The following is a 21826-nucleotide window of genomic DNA, read 5'->3' on the forward strand; positions in this document are numbered from 1 at the left end:
GACTAAATACATAAAAATCCCGAAAATTCGCAAATTCTTTTAAGCTAGAAATTCATAAGAAATGTTCTTTTTAAATCTAAGATTTGAAAATTTTTAATAATCTATAATATAAGACTAGACAGATAAACCGTCTCCGTTCAGAATCGTTTTTCGTATACAATTGTAATGATAGCCACTCTTCACAACTATGTAATACTAAAAAGAGTGTCATCATCATAAAATATATTGTATATTTGTATTACAATATGGTATAATACAGTCACACAGATGTTTATATTATACTAAACATCTGTGGTCATATATTGTTATGTCCTCTTATACGAAATCCGTTATATCTGTGCTGGGACGATACCCTTCGACCATCGGCCGAATCTTGACAACGGCACTCTGCCTGCGTACGTCCTTTGCGACAGATATGCGTGGTAAGCTGTATAATATATTTTAAATGTAATTTTATGTATCTTGAATAATAAATACTCTTTTTTAAATATCTCTAAATTAAGAGCTGTGTTGTAAATTAATATAGAATTATAAATTAATTAGTGTTGAACCTATTCCTTCCACTTCCGTCCATAAAATATTTAGAAAGACTTCAGTCGAGGCAGGGTAAGTTAATTTAATGTATAAATAATCAAATCCTTATATGCATATATGTAATTGCATGTGTATACATATATACATATAAGAAGGCAGTAATCTGGACTGTGTACGCGATATACACAGAGGAGGTAAATACGTATATATTGCATGTACTCTTCTTTTTCACTTTACTACACAATGATACCTATCATTGCATTCAAATTTTACCTACCCTAGTCAGAGGTCCACCCCGCCCCCAATGTACAGCAGAGCGATACCCACTTACTCGCTTTTTTTTAAATTTTATTTATCCGGCACAATTAAGGAAAAGGTTGGACTCCCAATAAACGAATTTTGAATTATATTTATTTGTTTATTAAATTCAAATATTCATCAATAAATAAATTATAATACAATTATCATTCTAATTCAATAAGATGTTGTCACCTTGAAGTCAAAGGCTATATGTTGACCATGGATAGAGTTGAAAATATTAAAAACTAATTATAATTTATAACGCATGCATGAATAATATAAATTACATTTTAAAGGTATCAAAAATACTTAAGCATACTATTTTACCTAATATAATAGGTTTATATGAGTTAAATTGTGCAAAAATGTGTATTGTACGAGTATATGTATTACATCGTTGTAAATAGTAATAGCAACAATTTTTTTAAATGATCGGTATAATATTAGTTTTGAACATTTTTCAATTACAGTATACAGTCGAACTTGGTTAACTTCAACTTTTTAACTAGAAATTGTCAAAACCTCGAACTTTTTATTCTATTATCCTTGGATAACTTGAACTTTTTGCCGGTCTGTTTAACTTCGGGTTATCCAAGTTAAACTATATTAATGAACTCCATTGAGCAAACTCATTCTTAAATTATTAAGAATATTTATATTAACATTATTTAAAGTGATGCTATAAATAGTAACGTTCAAACTTAGAATAAGTTAAAGGAAATAACGTACAATGTTTAAAAAAATTTTTAATTATAAAATAGATGAATGAATTTTTAGCTTGTTAAATAAATATTTAACTAATGAATTTCCTTTACCTCAATTATTCCTAGAAGGCTAAAAAGGCAATGGCCTAGAGATCTGCTCAATGCCCAATAAAAAAAAAAATTAACTAAGGAGAAAATACTAAAAAATTAAAACCGTAATTTCTTATCAGTTAGCACTGCTGGGAGCCTTCCTTTTCTGTAATAATTAATGTTATTTTGTCATCACATTTACTTATTTTACAATTGTATACAAGGTTCCCGAACGGAACGCAAAAAACCGTTAAAGAACATTATTGTTGTTCATAAACAGAAATACAACGGAACGAAACCAGTTATTTCAAAAACATTATAGGTTATTAAGTTCGTTGAACTTTTTCAAGAAAAAACGTTATAACCTAAAATGTTCTTTGAACAATTACACGTAGAACGTTATAACCTATTAAGTTCTTTGAACAATTACGCAAAGAACATTATAAACTATTAAGTTCATTAAAAAATTACACGAAGAACGTAATAAACTAATACGTTCTCCGAACATTTAACACAGAGAACATCACAACTAAACCGTTCTTTGAACTTTAGAAATATTGTTATGAATCAAAATTATTATCTCTCGAGTCCTGACCATTTTTGCTTTTAAATTATTCAAAAACAATAAATAGATACTTCAATATCAAAAACTAAAACTTAAATTAAATCTAATAAATGTATATAATAGCATTCCCTAGTCCTATCTTTACTAATAAGTAATAACTAAGATAAAGACTACCCCAATAATATTATGTGACTTTGAAAGAAGCTTCAGCTATTATAAATATTAAATGTAATTGCTGATCATTTATTTTTGACAATTTGAAAAACAATGTAGTCCTCGCATGTAATACACATGTTTCTATTGTTTACTCTTAAATGTGAATTAAATGTAAATATCAATTTAAAATAAATTAAGAGATGATTTAGTTTAGATGATATTGGTATTTGAATTCGTTCTCTGAACGAACAATATTATAACGTTTATTAACTATATCGTTCAAGAACTTAAAACTTTTTAATGTTTTTTTGGCGAAATATTCAAAAACATAAATATTTTAATGTTTTTCTAGTAAAATGTTCGGTAAGCCATTTAATTCATAACATTATATCTATAACCGTTTGTTGAACATAACTTAATTTAACGTTTATCGCAAATAAAGTTCAAAAACAAAGTATGGAACCGAACCAATATTTAACGGTTAAGGTCACCCTGATTGTATAGATTGAAAATTCACTATTTTTAATAATAATAATAAAAAAAAAAACTAATGAATTTAATGTGGTCTCTAATTTAGTAGTATATGATTTATAAGTAGAGCCCCAAAATGTAATGCCATAGCCCACAATATATGTATTAGTGCGTTGTATACCCCCTTCTAACTTGTTTGAAATTATCGCACATAATAGTATTTTTAAAGGTATTAAAATAATGAAAACACTTCCTTCAGTCTAATATTAATTTATCGATATGAAATTATTCCAGAACATTCCACTTTAAGCAGTCCTCAAAATATAAATATAAATATTTTACTGCGACGGCCCTATATTGACAACAGGTATCAATAAGTAGGCTAAACTCGCAAAAGTCAAACGTAAATGTTAGAATTCTGAATTATCATTATCATTAAATTTAAATTGTTAAAATGGGGTTTTACGGAAATTCATTATTATCCAACGATGTATATTTTAATATGATACGACGACCGGAAATTATAGTTTGGTCAACCAAAACCAGAATAGGCAACGTTAATAAATTCTAAGAAATAATAATCAGTTATTAATAAAATATAAAACGAATGTAACTACACTATCTTTATTTTCTGTAACTATAATATCAGACAGTCAGACGTTGTAATAATAATAAATAATTATACTCATTTTCCATGAACGTCGAACGATGTATTACTATGGTTTTTGTTGCGCATATCAGATATCTGTAATATTTCGTTACTTCAGATCGTACTTGACGCAATCTTAATAAAATCATATCCTGTTAAATAATGTGCAGTTTCTCTCAGACATTTGATATTTTCAATTTATTTTATTTTCTTACTAAAATGTAGAAAAAAGTGTTTATCCAGAAAAGATTGAAAACTTCATACAAGATTCTTCATCATAAGTTGTACCTACTTTCCTTCTTTTTCAAAATGTTTATCTACCTGTTATGTGATCAAATTGTACTAATACGAAAAGTGCGTAATCATCAGCTTGAATTGTAAAAAATTGATATCGTGTTTAGAAGTTTTTGTGTAGTTTACTATTAATTAAATGCTTAAACATTTTAGAACAATTTAATGATATATGATAAAAAGTAATTATGTAGGATGGTTATTGTATAACAATGTAAATTTTGAATTTAGATTTTACTTCATTTTTTTGTACTATTTAAAGTCTGGTAATTATAATTATACAACCGAAGAGTTTATATATTTACTGTCTAATATTCTAGCGCTTATATATATATATATATATATTATATATGTGTGTGGTTATACAAATGTATAATAATATACTCATTAATTAAATTGTATAGTCAAATTAACATATAAATATATAATATAAATTATATGTACGTCAAGCTACCTACAATAGATTTAATTTAGCTTACATTGTAAAGCACGTTATGATTTCCATGCCACATACCTATAGGAAATTCAAAACTTTAATAATTCAACAAATATATTCATAGTATTGTTTCTAAAAAGGTTTGAGTATAAGCATGACTTACAGCCACTTTAAACTTTAATTTTCAATATATTAGAAATCAAATATGTATCAAATAAATCATTTGATAAATTGGGACTTGTGCACTAAAAATAAAACAAATTTGGTATGACCATCTGTGTATTTATGTTTGTAGTTGTTGTGATAGCCAAAACTTTTCTCATGTTGTTCTAATATATTATTTTGAAACCATTTCGTTCAATTATTTACATTTGAAATAAAATAAATATATTATTATGTTTATATTTTTGTAGGTACCTACATTCTAATTTTGTGTGGAACTTAAAAACAAAAACCTATTTTTATACAACTCACATGTATGTTATTGTCATGCTTATTTTAAAAATAAAAACAAACGTAGTTTAGTATTTAAAAAAAAAATAATATTATAATATCAACTTTGCCTTCTGAAGTAATGTATATAATATTTTCTTTTATCAAATATATTTAGAGATCTAGACGGGTAAAATAACTGTTTTATAAATATAATAAAATTATGATATACATTTCTTGGTAAATTTTCTTAAATGAAATATAATTAATTTCTTATAAGTTATAAGCAATTGATTGTATTATATGACAATGAATTAAACGACAAGAAAATGTATAGATTTACCAACACCAAATTTACTGGTAATATAATAACATATTTTTTATCCTTTTTCTCACAAGTCACGGCATTACAATAAAACGTATGTATTTAAACTAATACTTACATAGTTTTAAAGTTATATCCTATTTTGATGTAGTAAATTAAAAACGACTTTACTTTTAAGTTCTTGAAATTTTTAAGTCATTATATTTTTTGCGGTCAGAAGATTAATCCACTTTTTATTTCTCCTTAAAACTAATTATATAAAAACTGTTAAACAAAATTTAAATTGTTCATTATTATTTAAATTATTTACTCATGTAATACCCTAACCGAACTGAAATCCTACGTACGCTTTACTATATAATTGGTATATTGTTATTATAAACATTATATTCAATAGGTTTATATGTTGTAAATAATTTCTTGTATACATTTTACATTTAAAAACTCGTCATTTTTTAAATTATCATATAGGCACAACTCTACTAGATATAGTAAAATAATATATTTTACTAAATAATAATAGATATTTAAGCGGTACTATAAAGGTTAGGCTAACGATAGTTAGACAAACGGACCTATTGCACAATGAGCTATTTCACTTCCCAGGCCAACATTCCTTAATTTATTAAACACATATTCAATAATTGTTCACATAGTGTTAATTTTTTTAAATGTAATTTATAAAAACTATTACTATCCATGGATTTCATACATTATAAAGGTGCTGATTTCAAAACTGTAAGTGCTTCCCAAAATATAACCTATGCCATAATACGACCAATTAGCATCAATCATCATACATAGGTATGTCTGTTATGGATATGATAAAAATATAATCTACCCGTGGGAAGCGTTATATCAAGGAAGGTATAATTATGGAGACATCGACGCTAAACTTATGAAAATAAGTTTTGGTCTCTGGCTAAATGAAAGTAATACGACGGCCCTGATCCTCTATTACGGCTATGCGAGTCTAATAGAGTCTATATTTCTACTTCACATTTCTACAGAAAAATGAATTATGTAAGCCTAATTAATTTAAATTCCAATGTAAGCATCGATAACAATGCATCGTCATGAAATATGTATAATATATAAATACCTATACCTAATTTGATTAACTCATATTTGTAGGCATCTGCTGTGTATGAATGTGTCTAATAAGTATCTAATTATCTTCTAATATATTCATTAATTAACCATCGTATTCTGGTCTCCTGTTAATCTCAAACCCGGAAAGACATTTATAGATGGATTGGCGAGTGGGTGGGTGGTGGGTCAATGTGTTTATGATAATACCATATATATTTAATATAATCTCTGCAGCTGGCCTGCGTAACAACGCGTATACCGATATAATAATGCACGAATGACAATAATGATACAACGTTAAGTAGGTAGTTGGTTTCAAGGAACTCAAATTCATTTTAATATTTATAATATACAAAAATATAAACGTATTACAATTTGTTTTGTTTTATTACAAATCAAATGAAATTAATATTCTACAGTGGATTGTGATATCAACCAATATTAAATATTATTATGCGATTATTTTTTTTCATCGCTCCGGGGGCTTATATAAAATAAAGCTAATAGCTTTGACTGAAACTAACTTATACAGTTATATCATAAGTGAAAAAAATTCCTTTCTAATAACAACTACCTACATCAATTAAAGGTTTCTTTTCATCATATAAATAAGTGAAATCTTACTCAACTATAAGTATAATGAACGACGAAAAATTAAATTATCTTTTATGATGATTGAAACTAAAAAAGAAGAATTACCAAACAATATTTAACTAGGTATACCTAAGAATAACCTGTAAAAACATTCGCTAAATAGAAAAACTACCGATATCTGCTTATTTAATATTTTATTTTATTTTTTTATTTTTTTTACAGCTATTTTAATGCACTTAAATTTTTGCAAAATAATGATCTACGTATATTCATAAATATCGTTGTAATTTTTTGTTTTGTGCTTGTATTTATTTTTCAACACATTGGCCCTTAAGCTTTTTACCATTATTTGAAAATTGAAATACTTATTTGTGTATGATGTACAAATATAATGGCCAATAATTTATATGCTTTAATTAAAACATATTCTATGGCATTTAATGGCATTTTATGCGTTCAATATATACTATATAGTATAAAATAATTTAAATCATGAAACATTATTACTTTTTTTTAAATGGCTGGTTTTGACGAAATTTAAAAAGTGGTATGCCACTGATTTTTTAATGTAAACTAAAGCCGTCAGTGCTTCCTTCTGAGCCAGGGATTTTTTTTTTAAATGCGGTCAAGTCTTAGCCTGTAAACCTAAACATAAGGTTCGTTGGCACTGTATATTATGGTGGTGTACTGATTCATTTCTATACGAGTATATACGAATAGTTTTCTTTTTAGCACCAGCTACAACTTACAAGGTTATAGTTACTAATTACATTATAGATATAACTCATTAGCTAGATACTTAATTTAATTATTCACATTGATAATTAACGTTGGATTAATTTGTATTAATTCGTATGAATTTCGATTTTTTTAATGTGTGATTAATTATTTCATTAACATTTGAAACGTTCCGATTGTTTCATATTATATCATACCAAACAGATCTTAGATTTTAAATTATGTGTAAATTTCATTTCTGGAGCGATATGTTTGGATGGTAGAAAACGACAATGTGTGTTCGACTGTCACTTGTACTTTTCTAATTAATAACTATACTCTAACTTACTAATGTATACTGCAGGGGCGTATTTATGGGGGGGGGGGGCTATTGGGGAAATCTAGGAATTGTTTATGAAGTCTGCTTATTATGTTCTATCAGATGTAATTTTTTTAACTCATATAGGCTGAATTGGGAATTTCAGTTGGAGAAAATACCACATCCCCCCCCCCCCAAAAAAAAAATAATATCTAAATAGGTACGCCCCTGAATGTATACCTACACAGGCTACATAACGTTATCGTTTTATCGTTGGACAGATACCGTTTATGTACGATACGTATAGCGGTCAAACATAAATTGTTTGCGAATCAATAGATTTTTTTTGACAATCTTTCAGGATTTTATTCTGTTAAGAGATATTTATAATTTAAGCTGGAAACTTACAGTTAGACATTATTAGACGTACATCAAACTTTAATACAAGTCGGTATTTGCAATATTTTTCATACAAAAAAAGCTCTATATTTTAGACATCTATATTATAAATAGGCAGGTCGCAGATTTAGCTGAATTTGATTATATTAATTGGTGGTTTTATACTAGTATTTTAAACCTACAGTATAATACTGTACATGTTTATCAATAATTTTTTTCGTCCAAATATCTGAGACGTTTATCTCGTAACTTCACCGTCGTGTTTTTCTCTGTCAATGCGTTGTTTTTTTTTCATTTACTTACAATTCCGATTGGTTACAATACTTACAATACGAATGGTTTGTATTTTTTTTGTCCACATTTAGTTTTTTAAAGTTAACATTTGAAAACTTTACGAAACATAAGTACTTGTCATTATTATTGTTTGTTTTTGTTTTTTTTTTTTTTTAAGTAAAAAATAACTGTCATTATTGTCGTATTCGTATTTACATTGCCTCACACATATATAATATCTCTGGACAAAAAAATCTTAAATTTGTCCAACTCTTTAAAACAAAATTAATTTATGATCATGCATTTATATATTTCATATTCCAATTGAATCGATTATAGCTGTTTTTATTTTAATACGGTATTCCTGCTTCTTTTGCGCTACTCGAGTCCCGAAGACGTCATTTTTTAATTGTTCAATCGATATTAGGTATTAATATCTTATAATTGAACGACAAACTTCACATAATGAAATTTAATTACAACTGTTTCTTGATTATATAATTATATAATATATAAATACAATATAAGTTAAGGCAATAATATTGTTCCTCGGCTGCAGGAGCGAAACACTCACGATCCGGCTCGTAGAGATTTACAAGGAGTAATATATTATTATTTTACAGATATATTTCCATAATTCAATATAAGCGGCGGTATTTTTAAATTGTTTTTCACGATAATTCATTCGAATTTTGAAAATATCAGACAGGTGAATTGATGTGCGCTTATTGGACGATACACGCGCGCGAATACAATATAATAATATGTCTGTATACGATAATACGAATAGGTACCTATAAGAATACATAAAATGTAAATGCATCATATTATTTTTAGCTCGGACGTTCGCGGGTATTTTTTTTATTTTTTTTATTATTATTATTTTAAACTGAAATATCTTATATTATACTCGAGTCTTGCAAGATTTTCACTCTAAATTTATTTATAAAATACACAGTAAAACCTCCTTATAACGGAATCACTCGGTATACCAACTGATTTTTCCGCTGAAAAGAAATTTCCGTTATACCATTTTAATGTGTAAGAGATTATAAAGGTTAAAAAAGACTGTTGTTATTTTCCGTTGTGAGGAGATTTCATTCTTGTACTTCGGGATCCATTATAAGGAGGTTTTACTATTTAATTAATATACTCTATACAGGGTAAAGTACCCCATTAATAATTTATTTATTCGAATAATAATTTTTAATTTTATTTTTATATAGTTACATCTTCTTTATCATATATGAAATGAGTCCTATGGTGATGCAAACTTATTTTTTCAAATGAATAATATAATATTAATAATTACATATATTATGTTTAAATGTTTCATACATCAAAAGTAACCATGCGCATAATAACTTACTTAAGAAGAAATCTATAATATACTTAGAGGATATTTTTTATTTTTATAAATAAGAAAATATTTGTTCAAATTTTGATTTTGATACATGCTAAATTCCTAACAATTAACAGTCAAATAAAATTTGTACTTAAGTATAAAAAACTTTGTACCATAGCCACGTGAAGTTACACTCCTTGAAAATCATAACGATCGTATTGAAAATATGGTGTTTTAGAGTTTAGATAATGAAAATAAAATGAGAGGAGGTGACCAATGATCAGGCCTGGTGAATCACCTATTATAGGGGTGGTTTTGTGAGTATTTGTGCTCACAAGTCTTATATACAGTAAGTGTGTAACGAAAATCGTGATAAGCGCTCGTTGCGGACGATACGAAAACCTTCGCCTATAAAAACGGACATTTACACACGCTCACAGTGATTGTTTTTGTGTTTCTGATCAATGTGCATTTGACTTGCGACAGGTAAGCCATAATACTTATACTTATACTGATGTAATAAATAATAATTATAGATTTTAATAATTACTACTCATCCGAAAATTATGCATACACGGATCCAAATATATAAATACTGGATTGTTATAATTAATAATGAATGTATAGAGTACAATTAAAATCTTAATAATTTTAGTTTTTTATTTTTTATAAATTTAAATATGCTCATTTAAATAATTACTCCAATTTATTATACCCATAATTTTACCTATTCTAAAAAATAATTTTTTTTAAATTCATGATTATGTGCTATCATCAGGTCTTACAGCTCAACATATTAAATTTAAATATATTACAAGGTAAATATAATATAATATAATAATATAGCATTAACAATCTTACATAACCAAAAGCCACAGTTGAATTTTCATTTTTTAAAAGCATTTACACTTAAACGTTTAAGCTCATATGGACTATGGAAATGATAAGCTGGTAAATAATTAAGTTAACGCTGACAAAAATGACTTAAAAAAATTAAATATCTTATTTAGATGAGAATAAATACATCATTGTAAAGAATTATATATTATATGAATATTATATGTATATTAAGTAGTATTAGTAAGTTTGGAAAGTCAATGAGAATTAGTTGTTTTATAAAAATTAAATTATTTATTTATTACTGTCAACCATACCTAAAATGTCTTCAAAAAAATAATAAGTAAATATGAAGATATGAAATGCAACATATTATATATGTATGATAATTATTACACTTTACTACTGAACCCCAATCAAACATACCTAAATATTATCTACTTCATAAAGGAAACGATAACTTAAATGTATGTTGTATATCATCAATTTTAAATAAGATTCAAAACTTATTGCCTTCGATGACGATGTGTTTAATTAGATAAAAGATAGTTTATTATTTAATTCTGTTGATCAAATAATTAATGTAAATTACAAAACAAAATTCGATCATTTTTTACGAAGTCTTAATTAGTTTCTAATTTGGTATAACCTACTATCGTTATATTGAAATCATCTCAAAGTTTAACATAGTATAATATTTTTATTTTTATTTGTTAATTTTAAACTAAACATGAAGTCATATTACAAATTTCTTATTTTTTTTTTTTTTACTTTTATATACATTTAATATTCTATAAATTGTATTGCTTTAAAATAATACCTAATAAACATTTACGCTTATTATTCATCAGTTGGTTCTATCAAAAATATTTTTAAATTGGTTTTTAATAACTAAGAACCTATAACCTATTGTCTATTGCATAATTTAGAATGAATATTTTTTATACATATTGTATAATATAGATTATGTAAACAGTAATATTGTATCAAAAATAGGTAATTTTTGTTAAACGATCTATTCGTAAAAAATGTTTGGATAAAAAATCACGTTCACGTATATTATAGAATATAGTTTTCAAAGTGTCTACTGTAGTTATATTAAGTAAATCGCCATTCAAGTTTCGTTATACGAATATAAAAATATAAATTACAGTAAGTATGTAACATAGGTAGTGTGAATAACAATATGCAACTTATTAAATACAAAATTTATAATTGTTTAAATATATAACATTGTTTGTCAGCGTTAAGTTGACCACTGAGATGTACACCATATCAATATATTCATTTGATTTTATTACCAAAAAAATTAAATAACTACCTATGCATTTCATTTATTTTAATTATTAAGATCAAATAGAACATACGCCAGGCCAATGATTTTTGTTGGCTGTTTGTACATAATAATTAACCATAAAACTCGTCTTGAGCATCAAGCTTGTGTTATGTCATTAATATATAATTTTTTAAATTGTATAAACCATCACATTTGTGAGCGAGGATCGGTTATCTTCGACAAAACGCTTACCAATTTACTGGTAAAATTAAAAAAAAAATACATATTTATTGTAAAACCAAAATAATAGATGGGTACTCTCTTCATTTTTAATGAAATATGCACATTATTAAACATTTTGCAAATGAAGAAAGATGAATATGAATTATATTTAAAATATAACAGCCAAGTAGGCCAGTGGGAAATATTTATTTATTAATATCTATACACTCTTATTTAAAACTGTTAAAATCTGTTAAGTAATTTTATAAACTTTTAAAATGTACGACGAAGTTGCGAAAAGTATGACATTTTCATTTAAATGTGGTTTATAAATACTTAGCTACTAGATTTTTTATGAATTTTAACTATGAATAATTGTATTCATACTTGGGTATTTTCCGCGATTAGATGTTGGTGAACAACTAATATACCTTAACAATTAAAGTATACTTAAGATAACGTAGGTATAAAAATAAAAAATAAAATAAAAATAGTGCTTAAATATATTATTATAGCATAATTTTAATTATGTATTATTTACGAAGGTAATATAAAAAAATAAAATAAAATAAATTGATGGAATTAATTAAACTTGTCAAGTAATCTATATAGAAAGATTGCAGCACAGCAATTTATAAGAAAGTTAGTCCTGTAATTTGTATAAAACAATAAATTATTCAATTTAAATACTCAAAGATTCCTAGAAATATATTATACATATATAGATTGAGATGCAAGAGATTTAATTTGCATTAATAATTTTAGTTATTCAACCAATCTTTATTTCAAAAACACTAATCCGATTGAGTAGGTATTTGAAATATAGATATTTTATTCGATTTATTATATTTGATTAATGAATCAATATTTATTATTAATAAATTAATGTATTTGTCATTATTTAAATATTTAATCTCATTTTACCATTTTATGTCTAATCGTTTGATTATAAATTTATAACACAAAAGATGTTTTTTTTAAATTTCAAATCTAAATAAGGATATCATTAACTTAATCTTCTAATAAAAAGAAATAATATAGTTTTTAGTATGTTAGTACATAAATTAACTTTGATATCTTACTAATTGTTATGTTTTCTAAATGAGCTAGCTCGAACTTTTAATATTAAAAACTTGATTATTTATTTTTCGTCTGATTAAAACTAAACAACACTGGATATTATATAATATAATTTTAATTATTTATCATAATATAATCTTATATTTAAAAAATATCGATTTGTATAACAAAATGTAAATTGTAAAAAATATGTACAATTTTTGTATAAAGCTAATAGCCTGTTTAGTTGATGCTTAGCTAATAATTAAAAATTTAATTATTATGACAAATATGAAATCATGAGACCATAAATAATTAAACAGTATTATTGAGATAGTAATAAATATTAAAAATGTACATACATATAAAAATATTTCTATTGGATAGAATACTTTTTAGTGCGATTTGATATTTAATGAGTCATGACTGACCAATTAATTTTTCGATGATAGATATTTTTATAAAAATTATTGTACGAACCATTTTATTATTTAGTATACACATTTTAAATCAAAGTAGGGATGTACAAATATATATTTAGTCTTACAATACCTATATAGTACATTATAAATATTTAGTGTATTTTAGATAACATTAAAAGGTGATCATTTTGACATTGGACATTTTGGGATGATTCTGAAAATTTATAATGAATAAAAATTATACCATTGAAATACACCGAATGTATAAGACAATGAGTGTTTCATGTTGAAAAAATAACCATTCTTACGATATAGTTGTACAGGAATATAATACTTATGTGTATAAAATAAAACACATAATATGTCAGTAATAAAATGTACGTTGTATACAAGTCGTACAATTTGAAAGCCTCATAATAATATAATAACTCACCATATAAAAATGTTGAAAGTACCTAAATTTCTTTCTTTATGCTTACATACAAGTATAAGAGGGGTGAACTGAGGCTGTAAATCGCCCATGAAAAACTGGTATAATCGATCCGTCCAATTATCTTATTTTTTTTTTTTTTATTATTGATCAAAAGACATCGGCAACAACGGCCATTAGTCGTAAACGTTCCATTAATTACATTTTTAATTATCTTATTTATTAACTTATTAGTTCTCTAATCCTCCTACAATTATTATGAAAAATAAAAGCAAGGCTGCATTAAAAAACAATTTTCAAATCATCCGTGTAGATTGAATTTTTGTTTTAATTTTTAAATCCACAATTTTTGGAAACAAATATTAAATTACATTTTAAAACATATAGCTACCTATACGTTAATTTGAATCTGTCACATGAATATGTGGCACGAAATAACGACCCTTTTTTGCCTGTTTTGCTTTCAATTAGGTACCTAATTATTTAATTAGTGATAATTAGTATTTCATTTAAACACTTATTATCTCGAAAAGTATATATTGTATTTTTGAAAATAATTATACGTATATTGTTTAAATCATTTCAGAATGTTATATTTCTTATTATTTTTATCATAATTATTTCTTTAAGTTTTAAATGATAACAATAAAATCGGTAAAATATAATGTTTTTAAAAATGTGGTTTCCGGTTTCGTAATGACTTTATAAAATTTAAATTATGAACATATCAAAAAACAATAATCTTTTCAAAGTAAAAAATTTTTATCCTAAAAAGATTCATCCACATCGACGTGTGGTGGTTTTGTTATTGTTATCTGCTTTTTTTTTATTTAACATGATTATTCTCAATAAACAAATTATTAACATACGTGTTTGTGAACTTGTAAAATTATGTTTGCACAAGGCCATTCATCGACAGCCATGAATCCATCAATATTGACCCTCGTCTGGATGAGTGTACTGGTATCTCTAGTCCAAACTGTGTTTGCCGACGACGTCATTATGCAAAAAAGGGTAAACTATCACATACATTAATACTATATTATGACATTTTATAAGCAAATTGCAAATGTGTAATAATATAATAATATAATAATAATAATAAACTATACACTACTGATTTTCTATCACTGCCTATACCTATTAATTTACTTAAAATTAATGTTCAACATTTATCAACATTATACTATTATATTATTCCAAAAAAAAAAAAAAAAAAAAAAAAAAAACAGAAATACAGAATGTTTTAATTTATACATAATAATATACCTAATATTGAGTATATATTCTTGCACAAACAACGAATAAGGGTTGATCATAGATGATTTTTACCGGAATGGACTTAACATAATTTTCGTTCGGCCAATAATTGCAAAATTAAAACAATTATTTGTATTGGTAAATTGTTGGTAATTATTTCTTAGAAACACATAAATGACTTAAGAAGGCATCAAGTTTACATAAATCATAACGCATCTTGAGCTAGGTGACAATTTAGTATTTGGTGACGATGATAAGCATAGATACTTTTTAATTTATGTTTTATTTTTTATCTGATCTAATAGTTTAATGTTCAATAACAACATATTTTACACGGCTGTTATATAATGTACAGGACGTGGTCATGGGTTTTCCGGTTGTCAGCATGTTAGCTATATATACTCGATGTATCTGGGTAAACACCAATGCATCCGCTATAAGGGCAAATCAATTATGTTTATGATATTTTATTTGTAAAACCTCTATTGCACTCGATTACGTTTTTTTTTTTTATCAAATCCTTTTCAAGTAGGTATTATGTGCTATAATATTATCTTCAGACGCTCTTGAAAAACATAATAAACACATTATATTATGTTGTACCAAGCTCATAGATTGATCAGTCCGATATGTTTGATCAATGTATAAATTTGTGTAGGTAAAATTGACTATTTATTTTGAAATTGATTGATAAATTTATAATTATTGCAGGTACTTATACGTTAGAAGCTGAAAAATGTCTGCAATTACCAATCATTTTGATTTTTTCAGCCATATTATATTATATTTGATTGACTAGTGATTCGAGACCCTAATAAATTATACTCAAATTTTATTTCATATAACTATATCGTATTTTGGACTTCGTGCATTCTCATTGCGCGGAAATAATTCATTGAATTTAAATATTATGTATTAACTTAAAATAGTCAGAAAAATATTCTGTATAAAATTAAAGAGTAGATTATACAAATGATATTTGTCACAGTTCATTAAACTTGGATTTGTTTGAACAGTATTTCGACAACGATAATTCGGTGGCTGAACCAATCAGGAGAAAAAAACCTTTTTGCAACGCATTTACAGGTAAAGAAAACCTTAACTAAACTATAATATTATTTATGTTAATTGAAATTTTTAATAACATTGAACAATTTTATAAAAACAACATATCTATTACATTTTATATCATTTTTATAAAACTCACTTGTTAAATATTATGAAAATCATAGGTAACATATAAAATATGCAAAACAGGGTAAAATTAGTTAATAATAATTGGGTTGCCATTATTAATGAGCATAATGATATTTATATATATTTTTTTTTAATCGTATATTCGATTTTAAAAATGTGTGTGTGTGTGTTATGTGACTTTTATGTATATTTATGATTACAGGTTAGTATGAATTTTTATGACATAAATGTGTTATTAAATTAATTAATTCTGTAGGTTGTGGTCGTAAGAGATCAGATGAATCAATGGCCACCTTGGTCGATCTTCGTTCAGAACCGGCTGTCGAGGAAATTAGCAGGCAGATAATGTCTGAAGCTAAGCTCTGGGAGGCAATTCAAGAAGCCCGACTTGAATTACTGCGCCAACAAAGACAAAATAAACCAGTAAGTTAGAGCCACAAATGAATATGTTCAATCTGTCGTTATGATTTTCAAATTACATTGTACCTATATAATTGTATTCCAAATAATTTAGCGCAAACTTCAAGTTATACAGCCATCAATATTATATGCTACTTGACAAAGGCGCACATAGGGTGTGAATTTAGGGGGTGCTGAAATAATTTATAGTACACAGACCGGAGCGAAGCCCCCCACTACACCACCCTAAAACTATAATAATTGCATTACAATAATTATAAATTTTATTAAAAATAAAAATAAATATTTTGTAATTATATTACAAGTTATAATAACATGTAATCATTAATTATTAATGTTAAACAAGATTTAATTTTCTGTTTGATATTGCAAATGTTTGCAATATAATTTCCCCCTCTATTTTATTGGTAAATCTTTCTATCTTTCTTGGCCCATATTGGTGCGTAACCAGTTTTTCAATCTACGCATAGCTGAGAAGGAGCGTTGACGAAGAAATTGGAATTGTTATTCCCAATAGCTTACAGACATTTGGAAACAAACTTTTATAACATTGATTTTTCATGCATTCATATATAAAGCTGGCTGGTAGACTATTCATTAAAACTATCATTTCTGCTGATAAACTAACTGTTGATATTTTCAAAAGCCGAATCATAAAAATTCAAGATCATATAAAAGCTCTAGCAGGAAATTTCCATAGTTCACTCCAAAAATCAACTGGCTCAATACACTTCAACTTATACATACGTCCACCACCTCAAAGACGACTAAAACGCGGTCGCCCGCACGATCTTATTCGATAATGCTATTAAATAACTAGTCACTACTGTAATTATCGCTCTTAATTGTAATTGTAAATACTTATATCATGTTAAAATTAGTCAAAAAAAATTATATTATTTATCCATAGATGTAGATAGCCTTATAGGCTAGGAATGTCTTATTATAAAATAAAAAATAAATAAAATAAAAAAAAGATATTTTCAAAATATCCTGATATACATAAACAGATTTATATAATAATATTTCAAAAGATATGACTATGTAATAAATATTTTAAATAGTTTAAGCGGTGCTAATTTTAAACCTGGGAGTGCTAAGCACCCCCAAGCACCCCCCTATGTGCGCCTATGCTACTTGATGTTCTAGATTTTATTTAATTAGTGATAAAGGGCTGTGGGCGTTCATCTTGATAGTTGTTATTAGAGTTATTTACATAGTTGCCATACTTAGATCATCACAGATTACACACAATAACGCTATTTTAGTGACATCACTTCGTCATATTATATTAAATATATTATAAGTACCTGCCTAATAATAGTTCGAGTTTTTTTTTTTGTTTTTGATTTTGTTCATTTAGGTCGTAGACATTATCTACTCGTGATATAAATTAGATCGAATTATATTTATTTATAATAGTTAGGCAATACTATACGTGTAAAATCAATTATATTTTCAATATCAAATAGTTTATCCCAAATCCTGACGCCATAGATGGTCGATAGCACTTCAGATAGATTCTAGGGGTTCTCAAACTCCATCTCAATAATATAAGTAGAAATTGATTTGGTGGAAACAAAAATCAAACCTTTTTCAGTTTGGCGGAAACGATGACCGCCCGGCCATAGTAGGCGGGCTTAGAATCACTAAAAATAAATAAATTTTACTTCTAGACAATCGACAGTTAATAACTCTATATGTACCTATTACTGTTAATTGTTTTTGTGAGAGGATACAAATATTTGTTTTGTTTTCGTAATATATAGTCTACAATTAAATTTAAAAGAGTATCCAATTGGAATTTCAAGTTATAACTTCATAAGTTATGTAAACAAAAAATAAGTCAACAATGTAGATAAACTTGTTTAAAAGTAAACACACAGTATTTTATATCTTATCTGAGTAAATATCAATTTTATTTTCATCATTTATTTCAGATGTTCTAAAAAACTATTTATTGACTCGAATAAAAATTGATAGCTAAATAAGACAATTATTTTTAAGATAAGCATATATTCTCAAAATGTAATAACATTTTCAGAAATATTTTTTTTATATAATTTCAAAACTATTTGTTGAGATATAATCTAATGCCTATTAACAAAAAAAAATCTTACCATTTTTAATTATTAATATTATTTTTATTTTTTTTAATGTTTCAAATGACTGCATCGCGATTTTATTCTCAAATTCCAAGGCCAAAAATTTTTTTTGGGAATTTCAATGTTTTAAATCAAGTTTCAATTTAATAGACTGCAGCTAGTTAATCAGTTATAAGTACTTTGTTTAGATGATCGGAGTGAAGTAACCCATGGGTATCTTGCAAAATGTGGTTCTGCATTACTCCAATCATCTAAACTTTAAATACTTGTAACTAATTAAAACTGTATCGCTATGTTTTATTCAAAAATGTTCTTTCATGACTTCTTAAAATAATTTTCAAGAAAATTGTAGTGTTTACCTTTAAAAAAAATAAACTTGTATTATACATATTATACATAGTGTAATTGTATACTATAATACTCGTATAATAGTATAATACATATATATACTAATGTACATAATATACAATAATATGTTTAATATGACCCTTTTAAACTATATGAATAGAATTCTATTCTCCACACATTATATAAAAGTTGTCAAACATTGTCATCAGATTTTTTTTTTTTATCGAAATCGATCTGTAAATCCCCACGGGATATAAGTTGTGTACAAAACGAACTTACCGGGCACCGATATATTGTATATATACTATACGGAGTGTATAGTATCAACGTACACCTGCGACCTACTCTGAGGTGTCGGCTAAATGTAAATAGAACTGTAGGACAGATAAGCAAAGAAGTATTAAAACACCGGCCTTTCAGGATTTAAAATTTTAATCGCATGAATGAACACGAATAATTATTTAGTTCTCATCCACATAAAGTAACAAAAGTGGCTGTATTATATAATAATCTAAACCCCTGTATTACACCTATCCACGATCCCCACGAAAACTCTATGAATATAATATTATATCAGTGAAAATCAATGGGATTATAAAGTGATTTTTGAAGATGCAACATGAAACTATATAATATAATATGCAATAATATGCTGCTAATTTTCATGTATAACTCTGTTGCAATACCTATCAACATTTATTTTTCTATTCAATTTAATAGTTAAAATTATAAATTCATCAAACAGACAATGATTTTTATAAAGTATGGTAGAAAGATAATGCTAAATAATTGAAATATAGAATCTCGATGGAGGGTTGAAATGTTATTTTCAAAATAGGTGCATTTCTGCATTGATAACTTGGTACGCCATTATATGCCAAACTAAGAGATAACCGAAATAGCCAAATATTTAATAAATAGTTTTAAATATTTTTATCGTTATATTGTACATTTTTAATATTCATCACAATCTCAACAATATTGTTTAATGATTTATTATTTCAAGATTTCATATTTTTCATAATAATTAAAAGATCATTTGTTGTTTAGTTTTGACCAGACGAAAAATAAATAATCAAGTTTTCCATGCTAAAAGTTTAAGTTATGATTAACAACTAGCATATGATGTTTAAATTAAAAAAAAATGTTTTAATTAAAGTCATTTCATATAGTTATAGTTTTATTTTATTACATCCCGATCCCTGGACCATGATCCGTTAGCTCTAGGAAAAAAGTCTCGTAAGAAAAAAGTCTTGGGGGGAGGGGCGGAAATTCTGTTATATAATGACAATAGTTATTAATTATGTAGCAATATAATAGCTAAAAGGTATATTTAAAAAAAATTATTAAAAAAAATATGTCATTGAATCGTAGTCAATAATGTTATTAAAAAATAATATATATTATACATATATCATTAACTTGGATGACTTGTCAGTTGTTACGAACATTTTTACAAAATAGAAAAAAATTATATATTTATGAACGAAAAAAAACATTGTATAAATTATTATCGCTTTAACAAAATATTTTGGGCTATAACTTTTAAAAATCTTGAAGGCAAAGTTTTATTTAAAATGTTGCATGTTTTATAAAGTTTTTTTCCCCAAGACTTTTTTTCCGTACTCCGACTAATATATATTATAAATATATAAGATATTAGGTTGGCATTAATATATATGTACCTAATCAAAGTGTAACAAAAGTATTTATTGCAAGTTATCTATTAGTTTATTTTCATTAATGTCAACAATAATTAACATTAGCCGTGTTTCGACTTTCAGGAAAGAGTGGAAATGAAACCTTTTCCCATGGGCTTAAGAAGAAAACGTCGATCACTTGCTACTAGCGACAAATGTTAAGATATTCAACAGCTCTGTGAAATTTCTTTTATTATAATTATAATAATTATTAAAATCTCCTTATAGTAAATTATTTAAGTAAATAAGTCGGATAATACTAACTATACACCTACATTGTTTTGTGAAAAAATATTAAACCAAATATAAAAATTTAAATAGAATATAATTCGCATTACAATTTTAAAATCTCCCTAGATTTATAATCAAAATATAGATGAATTTATTATTCAAATAAATATTTACTGTTGAAATTATCAATAAACAAACAACAATGTTTATAAAATATTTGATTTAATTATGAGCATAAATATTACCTTTCATTTTAAAGTTATATTACTTATTACTTACTACCTTATTAATTTTAACTTATCATGCCTAATTATTTATAAATATTGATAAGCAACTTAAAAACGAGTTTTTATTTGTTGATAGCATCATCCTATCAACTAGGTACTTGTAAAGAAACCTAGTAAAGTAGTATATTTTAACGGTTAGTATTATAATAACATAACAAATAACAATTGATAAATATGATGTAACATTATAATAATTATGCATAAATGTATAATATATTAATATATCATACAATGTTTTATGATGATTAATAATAATAAAAAATATTCTATCAGCTTTATTTTTAAACAAACGCAAATTTAATTTGTTTTATCAAAATATTTTGTGGGATTTATTGTACAT

At 25.7% G+C, this 21826-nt stretch overlaps 1 protein-coding gene across 4 annotated transcripts; it reads left to right on the top strand.

Moving 5' to 3' along the window:
• Nucleotides 1–583: 583 nt before the first annotated feature.
• CCAP (Crustacean cardioactive peptide) lies at nucleotides 584–21296 on the top strand. 4 transcript variants are annotated; one of them, XM_089223961.1, is made up of 6 exons: nucleotides 10088–10178; nucleotides 10471–10510; nucleotides 14843–14952; nucleotides 16215–16284; nucleotides 16652–16818; nucleotides 21053–21296. In XM_089223961.1, the coding sequence occupies exons 3-6, from the start codon at nucleotides 14860–14862 to the stop codon at nucleotides 21128–21130; spliced, it is 408 nt and encodes a 135-aa protein (XP_089080087.1). In that variant the 5' UTR covers nucleotides 10088–10178; nucleotides 10471–10510; nucleotides 14843–14859; the 3' UTR covers nucleotides 21131–21296. The 4 variants fall into 4 exon arrangements, with proteins under 4 accessions (XP_089080088.1, XP_089080086.1, XP_089080087.1 ...); XM_089223962.1 differs by lacking the exons at nucleotides 10088–10178; nucleotides 10471–10510 and adding an exon at nucleotides 584–606; XM_089223960.1 differs by lacking the exon at nucleotides 10471–10510 and having other exon boundaries at nucleotides 10050–10178.
• The last annotated feature ends 530 nt before the right edge of the window (nucleotides 21297–21826 follow it).

This window comes from Diuraphis noxia, unplaced genomic scaffold, assembly GCF_037042655.1.
Source record: "Diuraphis noxia isolate RWA-SAM2 unplaced genomic scaffold, SU_Dnox_SAM2 contig0003, whole genome shotgun sequence".
In the NCBI taxonomy this organism is placed as follows: domain Eukaryota; kingdom Metazoa; phylum Arthropoda; class Insecta; order Hemiptera; family Aphididae; genus Diuraphis; species Diuraphis noxia.

Bases quoted from the DNA above. Each gene is read 5' to 3' on its own strand.
- CCAP (XM_089223959.1), top strand. From the start codon at position 14,830: ATGTTTGCACAAGGCCATTCATCGACAGCCATGAATCCATCAATATTG. The intron at 16,285-16,651 runs GTAAAGAAAACC...TTAATTCTGTAG, and splicing joins TTTTTGCAACGCATTTACAG to GTTGTGGTCGTAAGAGATCA. The intron at 16,819-21,052 runs GTAAGTTAGAGC...TTCGACTTTCAG, and splicing joins AACAAAGACAAAATAAACCA to GAAAGAGTGGAAATGAAACC.